Below are 15026 nucleotides of genomic sequence, written 5' to 3' on the forward strand. Positions count from 1 at the left end.
ACATTTCCTTTAAAATCAAAACTATTTTAATTTTACTATTCATATATTTTTGTTTGTACTTTTTTTTGATAAGATGTTTCTTTATATATTTTAATTTTATTAATAACCTTATTTTATTTCATAATGTGGGCCCGTATTTTCACACTCGTTCCACAATCCAACAATAAAACCCCACCAAAACCCTAATTTCACAAATTACAAAACCCCTCCGCCCACCCGCCAAGCACCGCCACTCCCACACTTGCATATACACGGCGGAGAAACGGGGAAAACCGTATTTTCTTGCTCTCTGTGATGGCTCTGTACGTACTGTACGAGTCGGCGTCGGGATACGGCTTGTTCTTAGCTCACGGTATTGATGAAATCGGGCAGAACACCGAGGCGGTTCGGACCTCCGTTACCGACCTCAACCGGTTCGGCAAGGTGGTCAAGTTCGTCGCTTTCACCCCCTACGGTTCTGCTCTCGATGCTCTCAACCAATGCAACGCTGTCTCCGAAGGTAAAACGGGTTTAAAAACAAGTTTTGAATTAGGCCTTAAATTGCTGTACTTTTTTTTTGAGAAGAGTTAATTTTGAGTTTCTGTATGTTAATTTGTTTGATAAGGGAATGGATTTTTTTTTAAATGCTGTTTGAGATGAAATTAAGTTTTTTACATGCTTCGATTTTTGTTGCTTGCAACGAATTTACCAGTTGTGGTTTCTGATATTTTGTTAATGTAAATTAACCGTTGGTTATTCGGAAAGTCGACTGACGTTTTTTGCTGGATTTGATGATATGGGATATTAAGGTCAAATGACTGATGAACTGAGGAACTTTCTGGAGAATAGTTTACCCAAGGTGAAAGAAGGAAAGAAGTCGAAGTTCAGTTTGGGATTGGCCGAGCCGAAGCTCGGGTCACATATTTTCGAAGTGACCAAGATTCCGTGCCAAAGCAACGAGTTTGTTCTCGAGATTCTTCGCGGTGTGCGTTTGCATTTTGATAGGTTCATTGAAAACCTAAAGGTGGGGCCGTTTTCCAATCTTTTCGCGTTTTAGTTATATTGCTTCTTGATTTGTGTTATTACAATTTGAAGAAATGAAGTAAATGTTTTACTCATTCTTGCCGTGAAATTTGAACAGCCTGGAGATTTGGAGAAAGCACAACTGGGTCTCGGCCATAGTTACAGCAGGGCTAAGGTGAAATTCAATGTGAACAGAGTCGATAATATGGTTATTCAAGCAATCTTTATCCTCGATACACTCGATAAAGATATCAATTCGTTTTCCATGCGAGTGAGGTTAGTTATTATTAATTCTACTGTTAATATAATCCTCTTATAATGGTTTAATTATTCGTGTGTTGTCTTTTAAACTGTTGGCTTATGTAATTACATTGTGCTTACGTAGTTGTTTTGCGTTTTGTGCAGAGAATGGTACTCGTGGCATTTTCCCGAACTAGTGAAAATCGTCAATGACAACTATCTGTATGCCAAAGTTGCTAAATACGTAGACGATAAATCACAGTTGTCTGAGGATATGTTATCTGGTCTGACAGACATTGTCGGAGACGAAGATAAAGCAAAGGAAATCATAGAGGCTGCCAAAGCATCCATGGGTACGGTGTCTGATGTTCGTTTGTCTTGGTGCATGATTTTATCGTATAATTGACACTCGTTTTTTTTTCTTTTTGTATTTTGCAGGACAAGATTTGTCACCGATAGACTTGATGAATGTGAAGCAATTTGCACAAAGAGTGATGGATCTTGCCGAGTACAGGAAGAAGCTGTACGATTATCTCGTCGCCAAAATGAATGACATTGCACCTAATTTGGCTGCATTGATCGGTGAAGTTGTTGGGGCCCGCTTAATATCTCATGCCGGTAGTTTGACAAACTTGGCAAAGTGTCCTTCGTCCACCCTTCAGATTCTTGGAGCTGAAAAGGCTCTCTTTAGGTACTTCCTACTAAAGCATCGTAAACGATTATTTGCTTTATTGGTTTTATGGAATATTCATCGGAAATGAGTTCTCGTTTATATTATATGTCTTGCACTGAATGTTTTCAGGGCATTGAAAACACGTGGGAATACTCCAAAGTATGGTCTTATATTCCATTCTTCATTCATTGGTCGTGCATCTGCTCGTAATAAAGGGCGGATGGCTCGTTATCTTGCTAACAAGTGCTCGATTGCCTCTCGCATTGATTGTTTCATGGGTAACAATTTATCTTGTCTTTTTTTTCGAACATCTGTTTGGTTTATCTCTTCTTGTGCTCTATAATTTTTTTGTAAGTGGTGAATGATGATGATATATATTTTGTTGCAGACAAAAGTACTACCGTTTTTGGAGATAAACTCCGTGAACAAGTCGAGGAGCGCCTAGATTTTTACGATAAAGGTGTTGCTCCTCGCAAGAACATTGATATGATGAAGTCTGCTATTGAAACAGCTGACGGCAAAGGTTAGGCCCACTTTCGCATATTTAGGAAAAAAAATATATGTTGTCTATTTGTGTTTATCTTTCTGGGCTAACTGCAATCCATTTCTCAGCTGTATGAAATAAAAATAAAACATCAAAGTTCCAAGTTCGACTTTGTGCTTTTTGCTCGTCTGAATGAAAAACTTGATTTTTTTTCAACCCTTTTGGCAGACAATGACGAACCGAAAGCCGCTGTGAATGGAGATGCGAACGAGGAGCCAAAGACGGAAAACAAGAAGAAAAAGAAGGAAAAACGAAAACTTGATGAAGAAAAAGTAGAGGTGAATGGATTGAGTGGGGAAGATGGAACTGCAAAAAAGAAGAAGACGAAGAAGAGTAAAGATGTCGTTATGGAAGATGTTCCATCTGCTATAAGTGAAGGCAAATCAAAGTCGAAGAAGAAGAAGTCACGAACCGAAGACAGCGATTGATAACTTCTAATTTACTTTTTTGTATTATTATGGATTGAGCACAAATAGTTTTGAACATCGTATTTTGATTTAGAGATGTAGCGACGCATGTTTTCTTAATCATCGAAAATTTTGGATTTCTTTTGTTATCGAAGTTATTTATGTTGTTCCATATAATGTCTACTTCATATGGTGCTTTCATTGAAGACTGTCTTTTGTTTTTAAAGTATTTTTTTTTTAAGTGTATGTTTTCAAACTACTTATTGGTTTTTTTCTGTTTTGCTTTTGTAAAGAGATTTTTGCTCATGCTTTATCTAGAGCTGTAACTCTTGACACTTTGGGAAGGAATTTCTCTTCCTCCCTCTTTGGCTATTTATGCCTAATGATAATTCTACATTTTCCATATTAAAAAAAGGGTAAATTCCACTTTACCCCTTGTACTTTGGCTGGATATCACTTTACCCCCTTGTACTCTCAATTGCATCGATTTGCCCCCTTGTACTTTTGTTCGATATCACTTTACCCCCTTCTACTCTCAATTCATCGATTTGCCCCTTGTACTTTGGCTAGATATCACATTACCCCTTCTACTCTCAATTGCATCGATTTGCCCCCGTACTTGAAAAATTGTCTCAATGTGGCATTCGCTGTAAGTTTTCAGTCCTTTGACCTTAACACCGTTTGACTTAAGTATGAAAATTACTAAAATATCACCCTTCCAGTTTAAATAATTATTAAAAAAAAAAAAGAAACAACAAAAAAAAAATAATAAAAAAAATCAATACAACGAGAAAACATAGTCCACGACGCCAGCCACAATTCTTTTTTTGTTTATTTTATTTTATTAATAATTATTTAAATTGGGAGGGTGACTTTTTTTGTAATTTTCAAACTTAGATTAAACGGTATTAAGGTCAAAGGTCTGAAAACTAACGGCCAGTGCCACATTGAGATAAATTTTCAAATATAGGGGGGAAAATCGATGCAATTGAGAGTAGAAGGGAGTAAAGTGATATCGAGCTAAAGTACAAGGGGGCAAATGGATGAATTGAGAGTAGAAGGGGGTAAAGTGATATCGAACCAAAGTATAAGGGGGCAAATCGATACAATTGAGAGTACAAGGGGGTAAAACAATATCCAGCCAAAGTACAAGGGGGTAAAGTGGAATTAACCCTAAAAAAAAAGAGTTTCATCTGAGTAAGAGAAATATAATTTAAATTCACGATCTACGTTTCGAGTAGATGAATCTAATGTAGTCAATGAGAAGGTGAAAATGCAATATCCCACATTAGAAAAAGAACATTGATGAGAACACTTAAAAAGTGGAATAGTATTATTGATAAACAATTATGAGCTTTAGTACAAAGCCATACGCGTGCCGTCACAACCAATTTGGCCTGCCCGTGGGTCGTTGGGCTTTGGTTTTGGGTCTATTTTGGACCCAAAATTAATTATGTTTTTTGGTCTTTAATTATTTTATTTCCGAAAAGGGCATGATAATTTCTTTTTTCTGTATAACAGGATTATTAATTACTCGTTGGATTTATTCAGGACATTTTCCACTAAGTGATTTATATGAATCCTTAATTTTCCTTTCATGGAGTTTTTCCCTTACTCATATAGTTACGTATTTCAAAAAGAATCAAAATATTCTAAGCATAATAATCGGCCCAAGTACTATTTTTACCCAGGGCTTTGCTACTTCAGGTCTTTTAACTGAAATACACCAATCTACAATATTAGTACCCGCCCTTCAATCCGAGTGGCTAATAATGCACGTAAGTATGATGATATTGGGCTATGCGGCCCTTTTATGTGGATCATTATTATCAGTATCACTTCTAGTCATTAGAGTTAGAAAAAACAGAAAATTTTTTTCTACGAGTAATCATTTATTAAATTTAAATGAATCATTTTTCTTTGGTGAAATCGAATACATGAATGAACAAAGTAATGTTTTACAAAATATTTCTTTTTTTTCTCCAAGGAATTATTACAGGTCGCAATTGATTCAACAATTGGATTATTGGAGTTATCGGATTATTAGTCTAGGATTTATCTTTTTAACCATAGGAATTCTTTCTGGAGCAGTATGGGCTAATGAAGCATGGGGATCCTATTGGAGTTGGGATCCAAAAGAAACTTGGGCTTTTATTACTTGGATCATATTCGCGATTTATTTACATACTCGAACCAATAAAAAAAGGAACGCTACAAATTCAGCAATTGTGGCGTCTATTGGATTTCTTATAATTTGGATATGCTATTTTGGAGTCAATCTATTAGGAATAGGACTACATAGTTATGGTTCATTTACATTAACATCTAATTAAATTAAAAAAGGGGGTTCTTTCGAATAGGAATCGAAAAGTGTACAGCGCATATCAGATAAAAAAACTTTGTGTGAACTGGATAGAACCCCCTGAATCAAATATTGTAGTGATTCGCGGGGTTCTATCCAGTTCACATTCATTTTTTTTACTTAAGATAAGAAGAAAAAGCCTTCTTTTTGTCATTGTAAATGAACATTTTTCAAAATTATCATTTTTTTTTGCAAAAAAACTATCTATAAAAAGAATTAGATAGAATAACTTCAACTTTTTCAACTGATAGTGAAAGAACGAAATCTGGGTACATACCAATAGCTAGTACGGGTAAAAAAATGGAGATCGAAAGAAATAACTCTCGTGGTCCAGAATCAAAAAAATAAGAGTTTCGAACATTAAATATCTTGTATCCATAGAACATCTGACGTAACATAGATAATAAATAAATAGGAGTTAATATCATTCCAATTGCCATTACAAAACTAATTAGGAGTTTTGTTATTAAAAGATATTTTTGACTAGTAATTAGTCCAAAAAAGACTATTAATTCGGCAACAAAACCACTCATACCTGGTAATGCAAGGGAGGCCAACGAAAAGCTACTGAACAGCGTGAATATTTTTGGCATTGGGATAGCTATTCCACCCATTTCGTCAAGATAAACAAGATGTATTCTATCATACGTCGTCCCGGCCAAGAAAAAAAGTGCAGCACCAATAAATCCATGAGAGATTATTTGTAAAAGGGCTCCATTGAGCCCCATATCGGTGATAGAACCTATTCCTATAATTATGAAACCCATATGAGATACAGAGGAATAGGCTATTCTTTTTTTTAAATTACGTTGACCGAGAGATGTTGAAGCTGCATAGATTATTTGCATTGCGCCTACTATCATCAACCAAGGAGAAAATATAGAATGAGCATGGGGGAATAATTCCATATTGATCCGAACTAATCCATACGCTCCCATTTTTAATAAGATTCCAGCTAGAAGCATACAAGTACTATAATGCGCTTCTCCATGGGTATCTGGTAACCATGTATGTAGGGGTATGATTGGCAATTTGACAGCAAAAGCAATCAAAAATCCAATATAAAATATTATTTCCAAGCCCACAGGATAGGACTGATTGGCTAATATTTCAAAATTTAATATTGGTTCAGTAGAACCATATAAACCGATACCCAGAACTCCCATTAACAGAAAAATGGAACCTCCCGCTGTGTACAAAATAAATTTTGTAGCTGAGTACAGACGTTTTTTTCCTCCCCACATAGCTACAAGTAGATAAACGGGAATTAATTCTAACTCCCACATGAGGAAAAAAAGTAAAAGGTCCCTAGAAGAAAATAATCCTATTTGCCCGCTGTACATTGCTAACATCAGGAAATTAAATAATCGAGAATCCCGAGTAACTGGCCAAGCCGCTAAAGTAGCTAAAGTAGTTATGAATCCCGTCAGTAAAATGGGTCCTATAGAGATTCCATCTATTCCTAATCTCCAATGGAAATCAAAAAAATTGATCCATTTATAATCCTCCACTAGTTGTATTAATGGATCATCCGATTGAAAATGATAGCAGAATGCATAAGTCGTCAGAAGAAGTTCTAAGATACAAATACATATAGTATACCAACGGATTACTCTATTGCCTCTATGCGGAAGAAAGAAAATTAGGGAACCTAAAAATATGGGCAAAACTACAATTAGTGTTAAGAAAGGAAAATGGTTCGTGGTAAAGACAAGATACGCTTCTTGGGCCAGAAAAATCCGTGCTCTAAATATTTAGAGCATGGATTTTTTTGTCGGTAAAAAAAATAAAATGGATTCAAGTATAATTTTATGGAAGGTATCAATAAGCTAGACCCATACTGCGAGTTGTTTCATGCCATAAATAAACTCGAACACTCAAAAAATCCGTTGGACAGGCAGATTCACATCTCTTACAACCAACACAGTCCTCTGTCCTTGGAGCAGAAGCTATTTGCTTAGCTTTACATCCGTCCCAGGGTATCATTTCTAATACATCGGTGGGACACGCTCGGACACATTGAGTACATCCTATACATGTATCATAAATCTTTACTGAATGTGACATTGGATCTATACATTTTTGAACGTCAGAAATTTTCGGTCTAGTAAACTAACTTATAAATGAATCCGATATTTAGATACCAGACGAATCAATGAGTGATCAGAATCAATCTATTTCCCAATTGGATTATGGGCGAGGGCCAAAATACTTTGATTTCTTATGTTTTTGTAACCACGATCATATCTTACCCGTATCCAACCTGCGGATTTGAATTAATTTATGAATATTCAAATTTTTATTTATATATTTATATAATAAATGCTATTTATTCAATAAATTGGATTGGTTAATACGAGTTGATTTTCTGTTACGATAAATTGATGAAACAATAGCTGGTCCAATAGCTGCTTCAGCCGCTGCAATAGCTATAACAAAAATTGAAAAAATGTCTCCTCTTAATTGACGATTATCAAAAATATCAGAAAATGTTACAAAATTGATATTCACTGAATTTAATATAAGTTCAAGGCACATAAGGGCTCTAACCATATTTCGACTTGTGATCAATCCATAGATACCAATAGAAAATAAATAGGCACTTAAAACAAGTATATGTTCGAGCATCATTTTGAACTCCTTATCAATCTTGATTCATTTCAATCTGAACAATAATTCACTCGATTCGATTCTAACAAATATGGAACAAAACAAGGGAATAGATTGGTAATAGATAGATAAGAAACTAAAGGCTTTCTATTCTATTTTTTAGACAAAAATTCAAATAAAATAAAAGGATTATAACATTCATTTTCCGTTGATTCTATTTGAATTACTCATTTAAAAAATTTTTTATTGACGAGCTATAGCAATTGCACCTATTAAAGCGACTAAAAGAATTATTGAAATCAGTTCAAATGGAAGAAAAAAATCTGTTGATAAATGAATTCCAATTTGTTGACTATTACTTATCAAATCTTGCTCTAGAATCTGATTTGATTTTGTAGTCCAAACGATCCCATACCAGGATGTATCTGGAATAGTAGTAATTAGTGAAATAAAAAGACTTGTACAAACCGTTGCAGTAATTCCATCCCCAATAGTCCAAAGCTGAAAATCTTTGTAATATTCTGAACCATTCATGAACATCACAGCAAAAATGATTAAAACATTTATAGCTCCGACATAAATAAGTAGCTGCGCAGCAGCTACAAAATACGAGTTAGATAGAATATAGAATAAAGATATACAAAAAAGAACCAATCCCAACGAAAAGGCCGAATAAATTGGATTCGGAAGTAATACTACTGCCAGACTTCCTAATATAAGACCCGATCCCAGAAAGACTAAAAGAAAATCATGTATTGGTCCAGGTAAATCCATTTGATTTTATAGAAAAAAATCTAAATATTTCATGCCTTTGTTGACCTGACCAGGACAAAAAAAGAAGTTATGCTATTTTTTAGGATAATTTTTAATTAAATGAAACTTAAATGGGGGTAGCTTGGATTGATGTAGATACAGTTATTCGCCTATCGAAAGCAGAGGTTGAAACTTTCTATTTTTTTTTGAAATTATTATTCGAATATAAATCAATTTTCAATCAAAATGAAGCTGCAATTTTCCCCAACCAACCATTTTTTTTTATTCACCAAAAAAAAACCCCCTTCCTTTTTTAGATCCAAAAAAGCTATTTGGAATTTGTAAATGTTTTTTGAATCAAGGGTTTTATACATTTTTTATTTGAGGTGAATTCGAAGAAATTGTTCGAATTGTGTAATCGTCTATTATTGACATTGGTAACCGACCTAAAGCAATTTGATTATAATTCAATTCGTGACGATCATAAGTAGAAAGTTCATATTCTTCAGTCATTGATAAACAATTTGTTGGACAATACTCAACACAATTACCACAAAATATACAGATTCCAAAATCAATACTGTAATTAAGTAATTGTTTCTTTCTAATATTCGTTTCCAATTTCCAATCAACAACAGGTAGATCTATAGGACATACACGAACACATACTTCACAGGCAATGCATTTATCAAATTCAAAGTGGATTCGGCCTCGGAAACGTTCCGATGTGAGCAATTTTTCGTAGGGGTATTGAATAGTTACAGGTAAACGATTCGCATGGGACAAAGTAATCATGAAACCTTGACCGATGTACCTGGCAGCTCGTACTGTTTGTTGACCAGAATTCAAGACCTGAGTTAGCATAGGGAACATATCTGAATATCGATAAATAATTTGACTTGTTTCTTTCTCTTGTTTGAGACAAGTTGTGAAAATAGACTATTCCTTTACAGTGAAAGAAGTTGGGACGAAGTTGTTAATAATAGATTACCTAGAGATATAGGTAAAAGAAATTTCCAGCCAAGATTTAATAGTTGGTCCATTCTCAGTCTTGGTAAAGTCCATCTTGTTGCAATAGCAATGAACACGAACAAATAAGTTTTAATTAATGTAATAAAAATACCGATTATTGTTGCAAAAATTTTACTTCTTTTATTTATGTCAAAAAACTCAGGAACGAATATGTATGGAATAGAAAGATCCCAACCCCCCAAGTAAAGAACTGTTACAAATAATGAAGAAACTAGTAGATTTAGATACGAAGCAACGTAAAATAAACCAAATTTTATACCTGAATATTCGGTTTGATAACCTGCTACTAATTCTTCTTCGGCTTCTGGTAAATCAAAAGGTAATCTCTCACACTCGGCTAGAGAAGAAATTAGAAAAACGATAAACCCTATAGGTTGACGCCACAAATTCCATCCCCAAAAACCATATTTTGACTGCGCTTCAACTATATCAACTGTACTTAAACTGTTAGATAATCATAGTCGACGATAACATCACTGTTGCCATCGCTATTACAGAACCGTACATGAGATTTTCACCTCATACGGCTCCTCATAGGTCACAAATAAATCGAAGGATCTTTCAACATTATTTAATTTTGATGTGTTTGTAGGCTCGATAGAGAGTCAAACTATTATCCTAAGGCTTAGAATTAGACCAATGGAATTCTGTCTGCTAAATTTATAATAACTAAATTTATAATAAAAAGTGCTTCTGAATTGATCTGATCTTTTAAGAATTTTCATTTTTCTTTGTTGATTCATAACTTTATCTTTGAATAAAGAAATACTTTTTAGAGGAATATCGCATAGATATTTCAACCTAATCATTTTATTATTTTAAATTACGAAAAATAATTAGACATTACATAACAAGAATTTTTTTCTCGAAATAAAAATCAATAAAATATAAATAATTATGAATAAAAAAAAGAGATCCTTTTGCAATTAGAATTCTAGTCTTTAGATTTTTTTCGTTCCTATTCTACTTTCTCAGAAAAAAATAAGGGCATTACCCAAAGTAAAAGATTTCTTCGTTCTTGATAGTTATTTACTTAATCGGTGGATAGGAACATACTCTGGATCGAAATCGTGGGGAGTACTTCTTAAATCATTTCTACCAACTTAAAGCCCCAATTAAAATTATTATTCTATAAAGAAATATCCTTTTGAATAATTTACAGAATCTCCATTACTAATCCTTTGTGTATCTTGGTCTTACTAACCATCCACTCATTTTTTTGATTTGAATCTCGCATTAGGGTAATACATCTATGGTAATAGATAGTAAAAACCCCATATGATTGATCGTTTGAAACGGCTTCAAGCCATGATGACTAATGAACCAATCTTGTCAACTGATGTTGGGATAAACAGTCTCAAGTGCTTATATTTCCTTTGACTTAATTCTTGTACATAGGAAATGAGATTGAATTCCTTTAACAGCAAATTTATAAGCCGTTTTATTTCACTCATATAACTATCTGGTTTAATTCATCAATTCCAACGATGAATAAAAAAAGTTTAACTTATTTCATTTTCTTGCTAGAAAGAAATAGGGGAAATTTTCTGTCTCACCGAGTCGCACGTAGAGATATTGATAATACACAGAGAGTTAATGGTATTTCATAACTAATTGATTGAGCAGCAGCCCTTAATCCACCTAAAAAGGAATATTTATTATTTGATGCATATCCCGAGATAAGAAGTCCAACGGGAGCAAGACTAGAAATGGCGATCCATAAAAAAACACCAATACTAAGATCGGCTAGAATAAAGTGATAGCTAAAAGGAATTACCGAATAACTTAGTAAAATGGATATGACTGCTATGGATGGCCCGATACTGAATAAACGAGTATCTCCTCTAGATGGAAGAAGATTCTCTTTGAAAAGCAGTTTTGTACCATCTGCTAGAGCTTGAAGAATTCCCAAAGGCCCAGCGTATTCGGGTCCAATACGTTGTTGTATCCCTGCAGATATTTCTCTTTCTAACCAAACAATTACTAATACACCTAGTGTGATTCCTAATACAAGAGTTAAAATAGGGACAAGCATCCATATGATGCTATAGACTTCTTTTAAGAATTCCAATCTGGAAAAAGAATTGATAGTTTGCATTTCTGTTGTATGAATTATCATTTCAACGATCAACTTCTCCCATAATAATATCTATGCTACCTAGTATCGTCATAATATCAGCCAATTTCATTCTTTTAACTAACTGCGGAAGAATTTGCAAGTTGATAAAACCCGGCGGTCGAATTTTCCATCTCCAAGGAAAAACACTCTGATCGCCTATCAGAAAAATTCCCAATTCTCCTTTTGGTGCTTCAACTCTTACATAAAGTTCTTGCTTGGACAATTCAAAACTTGGAGAAGGTTTTTTACTAATAAATCGATATTCAAAATCATTCCACTCAGTGTCTTTTATTCTATTAAAACGTCGGATTTCTAAATTCTCATAGGGTCCCCCTGGAATTCCTTCGAGAGCCTGTTGGATAATTTTTATGGATTCTGTCATTTCACTGATTCGTACTAAATACCGAGCTAATGAATCCCCTTCCTTTTGCCATTGAATCTCCCAATCCAATTCGTCGTAACACTCATAACGATCAACTTTACGAAGATCCCATTTTATTCCAGAAGCTCGTAGCATTGGCCCTGATAAACCCCAATTTAGTGCTTCTTCTGAGCCAATAATGCCTACGCCTTCAACTCGTTCTAAAAAAATAGGATTCCGTGTAATAAGCTTTTGATATTCATCAACCCCGGTTAAAAAATAATCGCAAAAATCCAAGCATTTATCTATCCATCCATGAGGTAGATCAGCAGCGACTCCTCCGATACGAAAATAATTATGCATCATGCGCATACCGGTAGCAGCTTCGAATAGGTCATATATCAATTCTCGTTCTCGCAAAATATAGAAGAAAGGGGTCTGTGCCCCAATATCTGCCATAAAAGGGCCAAGCCATAACAAATGAGAAGCGATACGACTCAACTCCAACATAATAACTCTGATATAACTAGCCCTTTTAGGTACTTGAATATTTCCTAGCCGTTCGGGTCCATTTACAGTTATTGCTTCTGTGAACATAGTAGCTAAATAATCCCAACGCGTTACATAAGGTAAATATTGTATAATTGTTCGATTTTCTGCAATTTTCTCCATTCCTCTATGTAAATAACCCAATATCGGTTCACAGTCAATAACATCTTCGCCATCCAGAGTAACGATCAGTCGAAGAACACCATGCATTGATGGGTGGTGAGGGCCCATATTGACTATCATGAGGTCTTTTCTTGTAGTTGGTGCAATCATAAGTTTTTTTTCGAGTCATTCTTCCATGCATTTCTGAAAGTAAAAAGAAGTTCATCAAAATTTAAACGACTAAGTTCAAATGATATCACGCTTCAAATTAACGAGTTTTTCTCTCTCGAATATCCAACCCACCAATTAATTCTTTATATCGTTCTCTATTTTTTTTTGACAAATAAGCCAGCAGTCGTTGACGTTTTCCCAAAATTTTTTTCAAACCTCTCTGAGATGAAGAGTCTTTTTTGTGCAATTCCAAATGTGAAGTAAGTCTCCTTATCTTAGTGGTGAAACTGAAGACTTGAAATTCAACAGATCCTCGGTTTTCTTCCTTTTCTTTTTGAGAACTAACCGAAATGAATGAATTTTTTACCATAAAAAAACGCCCCCTTCCCTTTTTACATATATGGATTTTACTGATCAGTAATAATAATGCCATTAATTTAAATGTGGTATATACAATAATCTAATTTGAATATCTTTATGAACTCCTAATTTTCTGAATTCAAATAAATAAATCTGATTTCAAATTGGATTTAGAAAAGGATTAGTACTTTTTCGCGTCGAAAAATTTAGACCTAAAATTAAGAAGGTCCTGTTGATTCATTTCGAGATCTAATTGAGACGTTATTCATTTCATATTGGATATTAGAATGAAATATGAGACAAGACACGCGATCTGTATATTTGTTTACTTTCATATACCTTATATTAAAATTATTCTAGGGTATAGGATATATAGAAAGGGTGTATTATTCACAAATTTTTAATTGTGGATACATCTGTATCCTTAACATACTGAAACGACTGCCATTATTACTATTAAACGAATAACGATTCATACAAGCTAAATCTTCTAATCGATAATTAGGCCAAAGAAAGAGCTTTAATTTCATTAATTGCTTTTTATCTCTATCAAGATGGTTATTGTCATGTGAAACTTGGCTGCTGTTTTTTACGTTCTTTCCGTTCCAAAATATGAAATTTCTATTTATGTCATTTCGATTTTTTGAATTGAAACAAATTAAAATTCTCAACTTTCTACGGCGCCTAGCCGATAAAATATTTTCAGGAACAAGCAAATCAAACAAATTTTTGTCTCTATTTCGAGTTATTCTTTGATGTGGTGAAATAGTTTCATCAAAATTATTTTTAGAAACATATCTTTGCTCTTGGTATTTTTGATTTGTTTGCTGCTTACTCTTATGAACCAACGAAATGCCTATGGTTTGATACATAATAAGTTGTCCATCTTTTTTTCCAGGCAGACGAATGGGTTCTATAATCAATATTCCTTTTTTCAGCAATTCTGTAAGAGCTAAATTATTCTGAATCATCATTATATCCAAACTAAGTTCTCTCTTTTGAATCGAGGATATAGTAATTTTTCTTGGATCTATCAGTCTAAGCAGGAGACAATATACCTTGATATTATTGATCATTCTTTGATTCAAAGTATCGTTCCATCTCAATTGAAAAAGCAAATACCGTTTGAGGAATAAATCTAGTTCTGCTTCTGTGTTGCTTTTGTATTGTTTTTTCTTTTTCCCCTTTTTCATGTCTGATCTTGCATAATTTTCTTCAATATCTTTTTTTTGTGAGAGACCGGACCCAAGATCTCCTCTGCTTGTGGGTTCTTTTTCTTCCTTATTTTGATGCTTTTTATTCAATGCTATCAAAAAACTTCCTTTTTTCTTTTCATTGATCTTTTTATTTTCACTACTATTTTCATTTTTATTCAAATTTAATAGAAGTAATTTGATTGGTATAACCCAAGGTTTAGTTTTATATGCATTATAAAGTAACATAAATTCTGGGAAGAACCAAAGTTCCAGATTCGATACGGGACAGTTTAGCATTTTTTCATTCATTCCCATCCAATCAAAAAATCTTTTGATTGAGTTTGATGGAGTTATTTCTGGACTCATAAGAGAAGAAAGATCTTTTTTAGAAATTTTGTAAGAATTATTAATACCAATTTTAGTATTTTGATTCCTATTGGTATCAATCATGATCCAGGCCTCAATATCGAGTTTTTGTCTCAGATAAAAATTGAGAATTTTCCAATTAAAATATTTTCTATCGATCTTTTTGTCCATATATAGAA

The 15026-nt window shown here is 33.8% G+C and overlaps 2 protein-coding genes across 2 annotated transcripts; one reads left to right on the forward strand and one right to left on the reverse strand.

The window, feature by feature from the left end:
• The first annotated feature begins 127 nt into the window (after positions 1-127).
• On the forward strand, positions 128-3043 carry LOC105951680 (nucleolar protein 56). The gene is made up of 8 exons (XM_012975128.2): positions 128-499; positions 789-1003; positions 1121-1278; positions 1408-1595; positions 1681-1933; positions 2045-2193; positions 2304-2438; positions 2628-3043. The coding sequence occupies exons 1-8, from the start codon at positions 295-297 to the stop codon at positions 2885-2887; spliced, it is 1563 nt and encodes a 520-aa protein (XP_012830582.1). The 5' UTR covers positions 128-294; the 3' UTR covers positions 2888-3043.
• A 4481-nt stretch (positions 3044-7524) lies between these two features.
• On the reverse strand, positions 7525-13622 carry LOC148771024 (NAD(P)H-quinone oxidoreductase subunit H, chloroplastic). Its single transcript, XM_088816749.1, has 2 exons — positions 11190-13622; positions 7525-10077 (listed from the first exon to the last, which is right to left on the reverse strand). Exon 1 carries the CDS (start codon positions 12923-12925, stop codon positions 11744-11746), a length of 1182 nt encoding a protein of 393 aa, XP_088672875.1. The 5' UTR covers positions 12926-13622; the 3' UTR covers positions 7525-10077; positions 11190-11743.
• Positions 13623-15026: the final 1404 nt, after the last annotated feature.

Source organism: Erythranthe guttata, chromosome 4 (assembly GCF_056151865.1).
Source record: "Erythranthe guttata isolate IM_541 chromosome 4, IM_541, whole genome shotgun sequence".
In the NCBI taxonomy this organism is placed as follows: Eukaryota; Viridiplantae; Streptophyta; class Magnoliopsida; order Lamiales; family Phrymaceae; genus Erythranthe; species Erythranthe guttata.

Excerpts from the sequence above, each read along its gene's own strand:
- LOC148771024 (XM_088816749.1), bottom strand. The coding sequence starts at position 12,925 with ATGATTGCACCAACTACAAGAAAAGACCTCATGATAGTCAATATGGGC.
- LOC105951680 (XM_012975128.2), top strand. The coding sequence starts at position 295 with ATGGCTCTGTACGTACTGTACGAGTCGGCGTCGGGATACGGCTTGTTC. Across the intron at positions 1,934-2,044 it reads GCTGAAAAGGCTCTCTTTAG|GGCATTGAAAACACGTGGGA; the intron begins GTACTTCCTACT and ends GAATGTTTTCAG. Across the intron at positions 2,194-2,303 it reads TCGCATTGATTGTTTCATGG|ACAAAAGTACTACCGTTTTT; the intron begins GTAACAATTTAT and ends ATTTTGTTGCAG.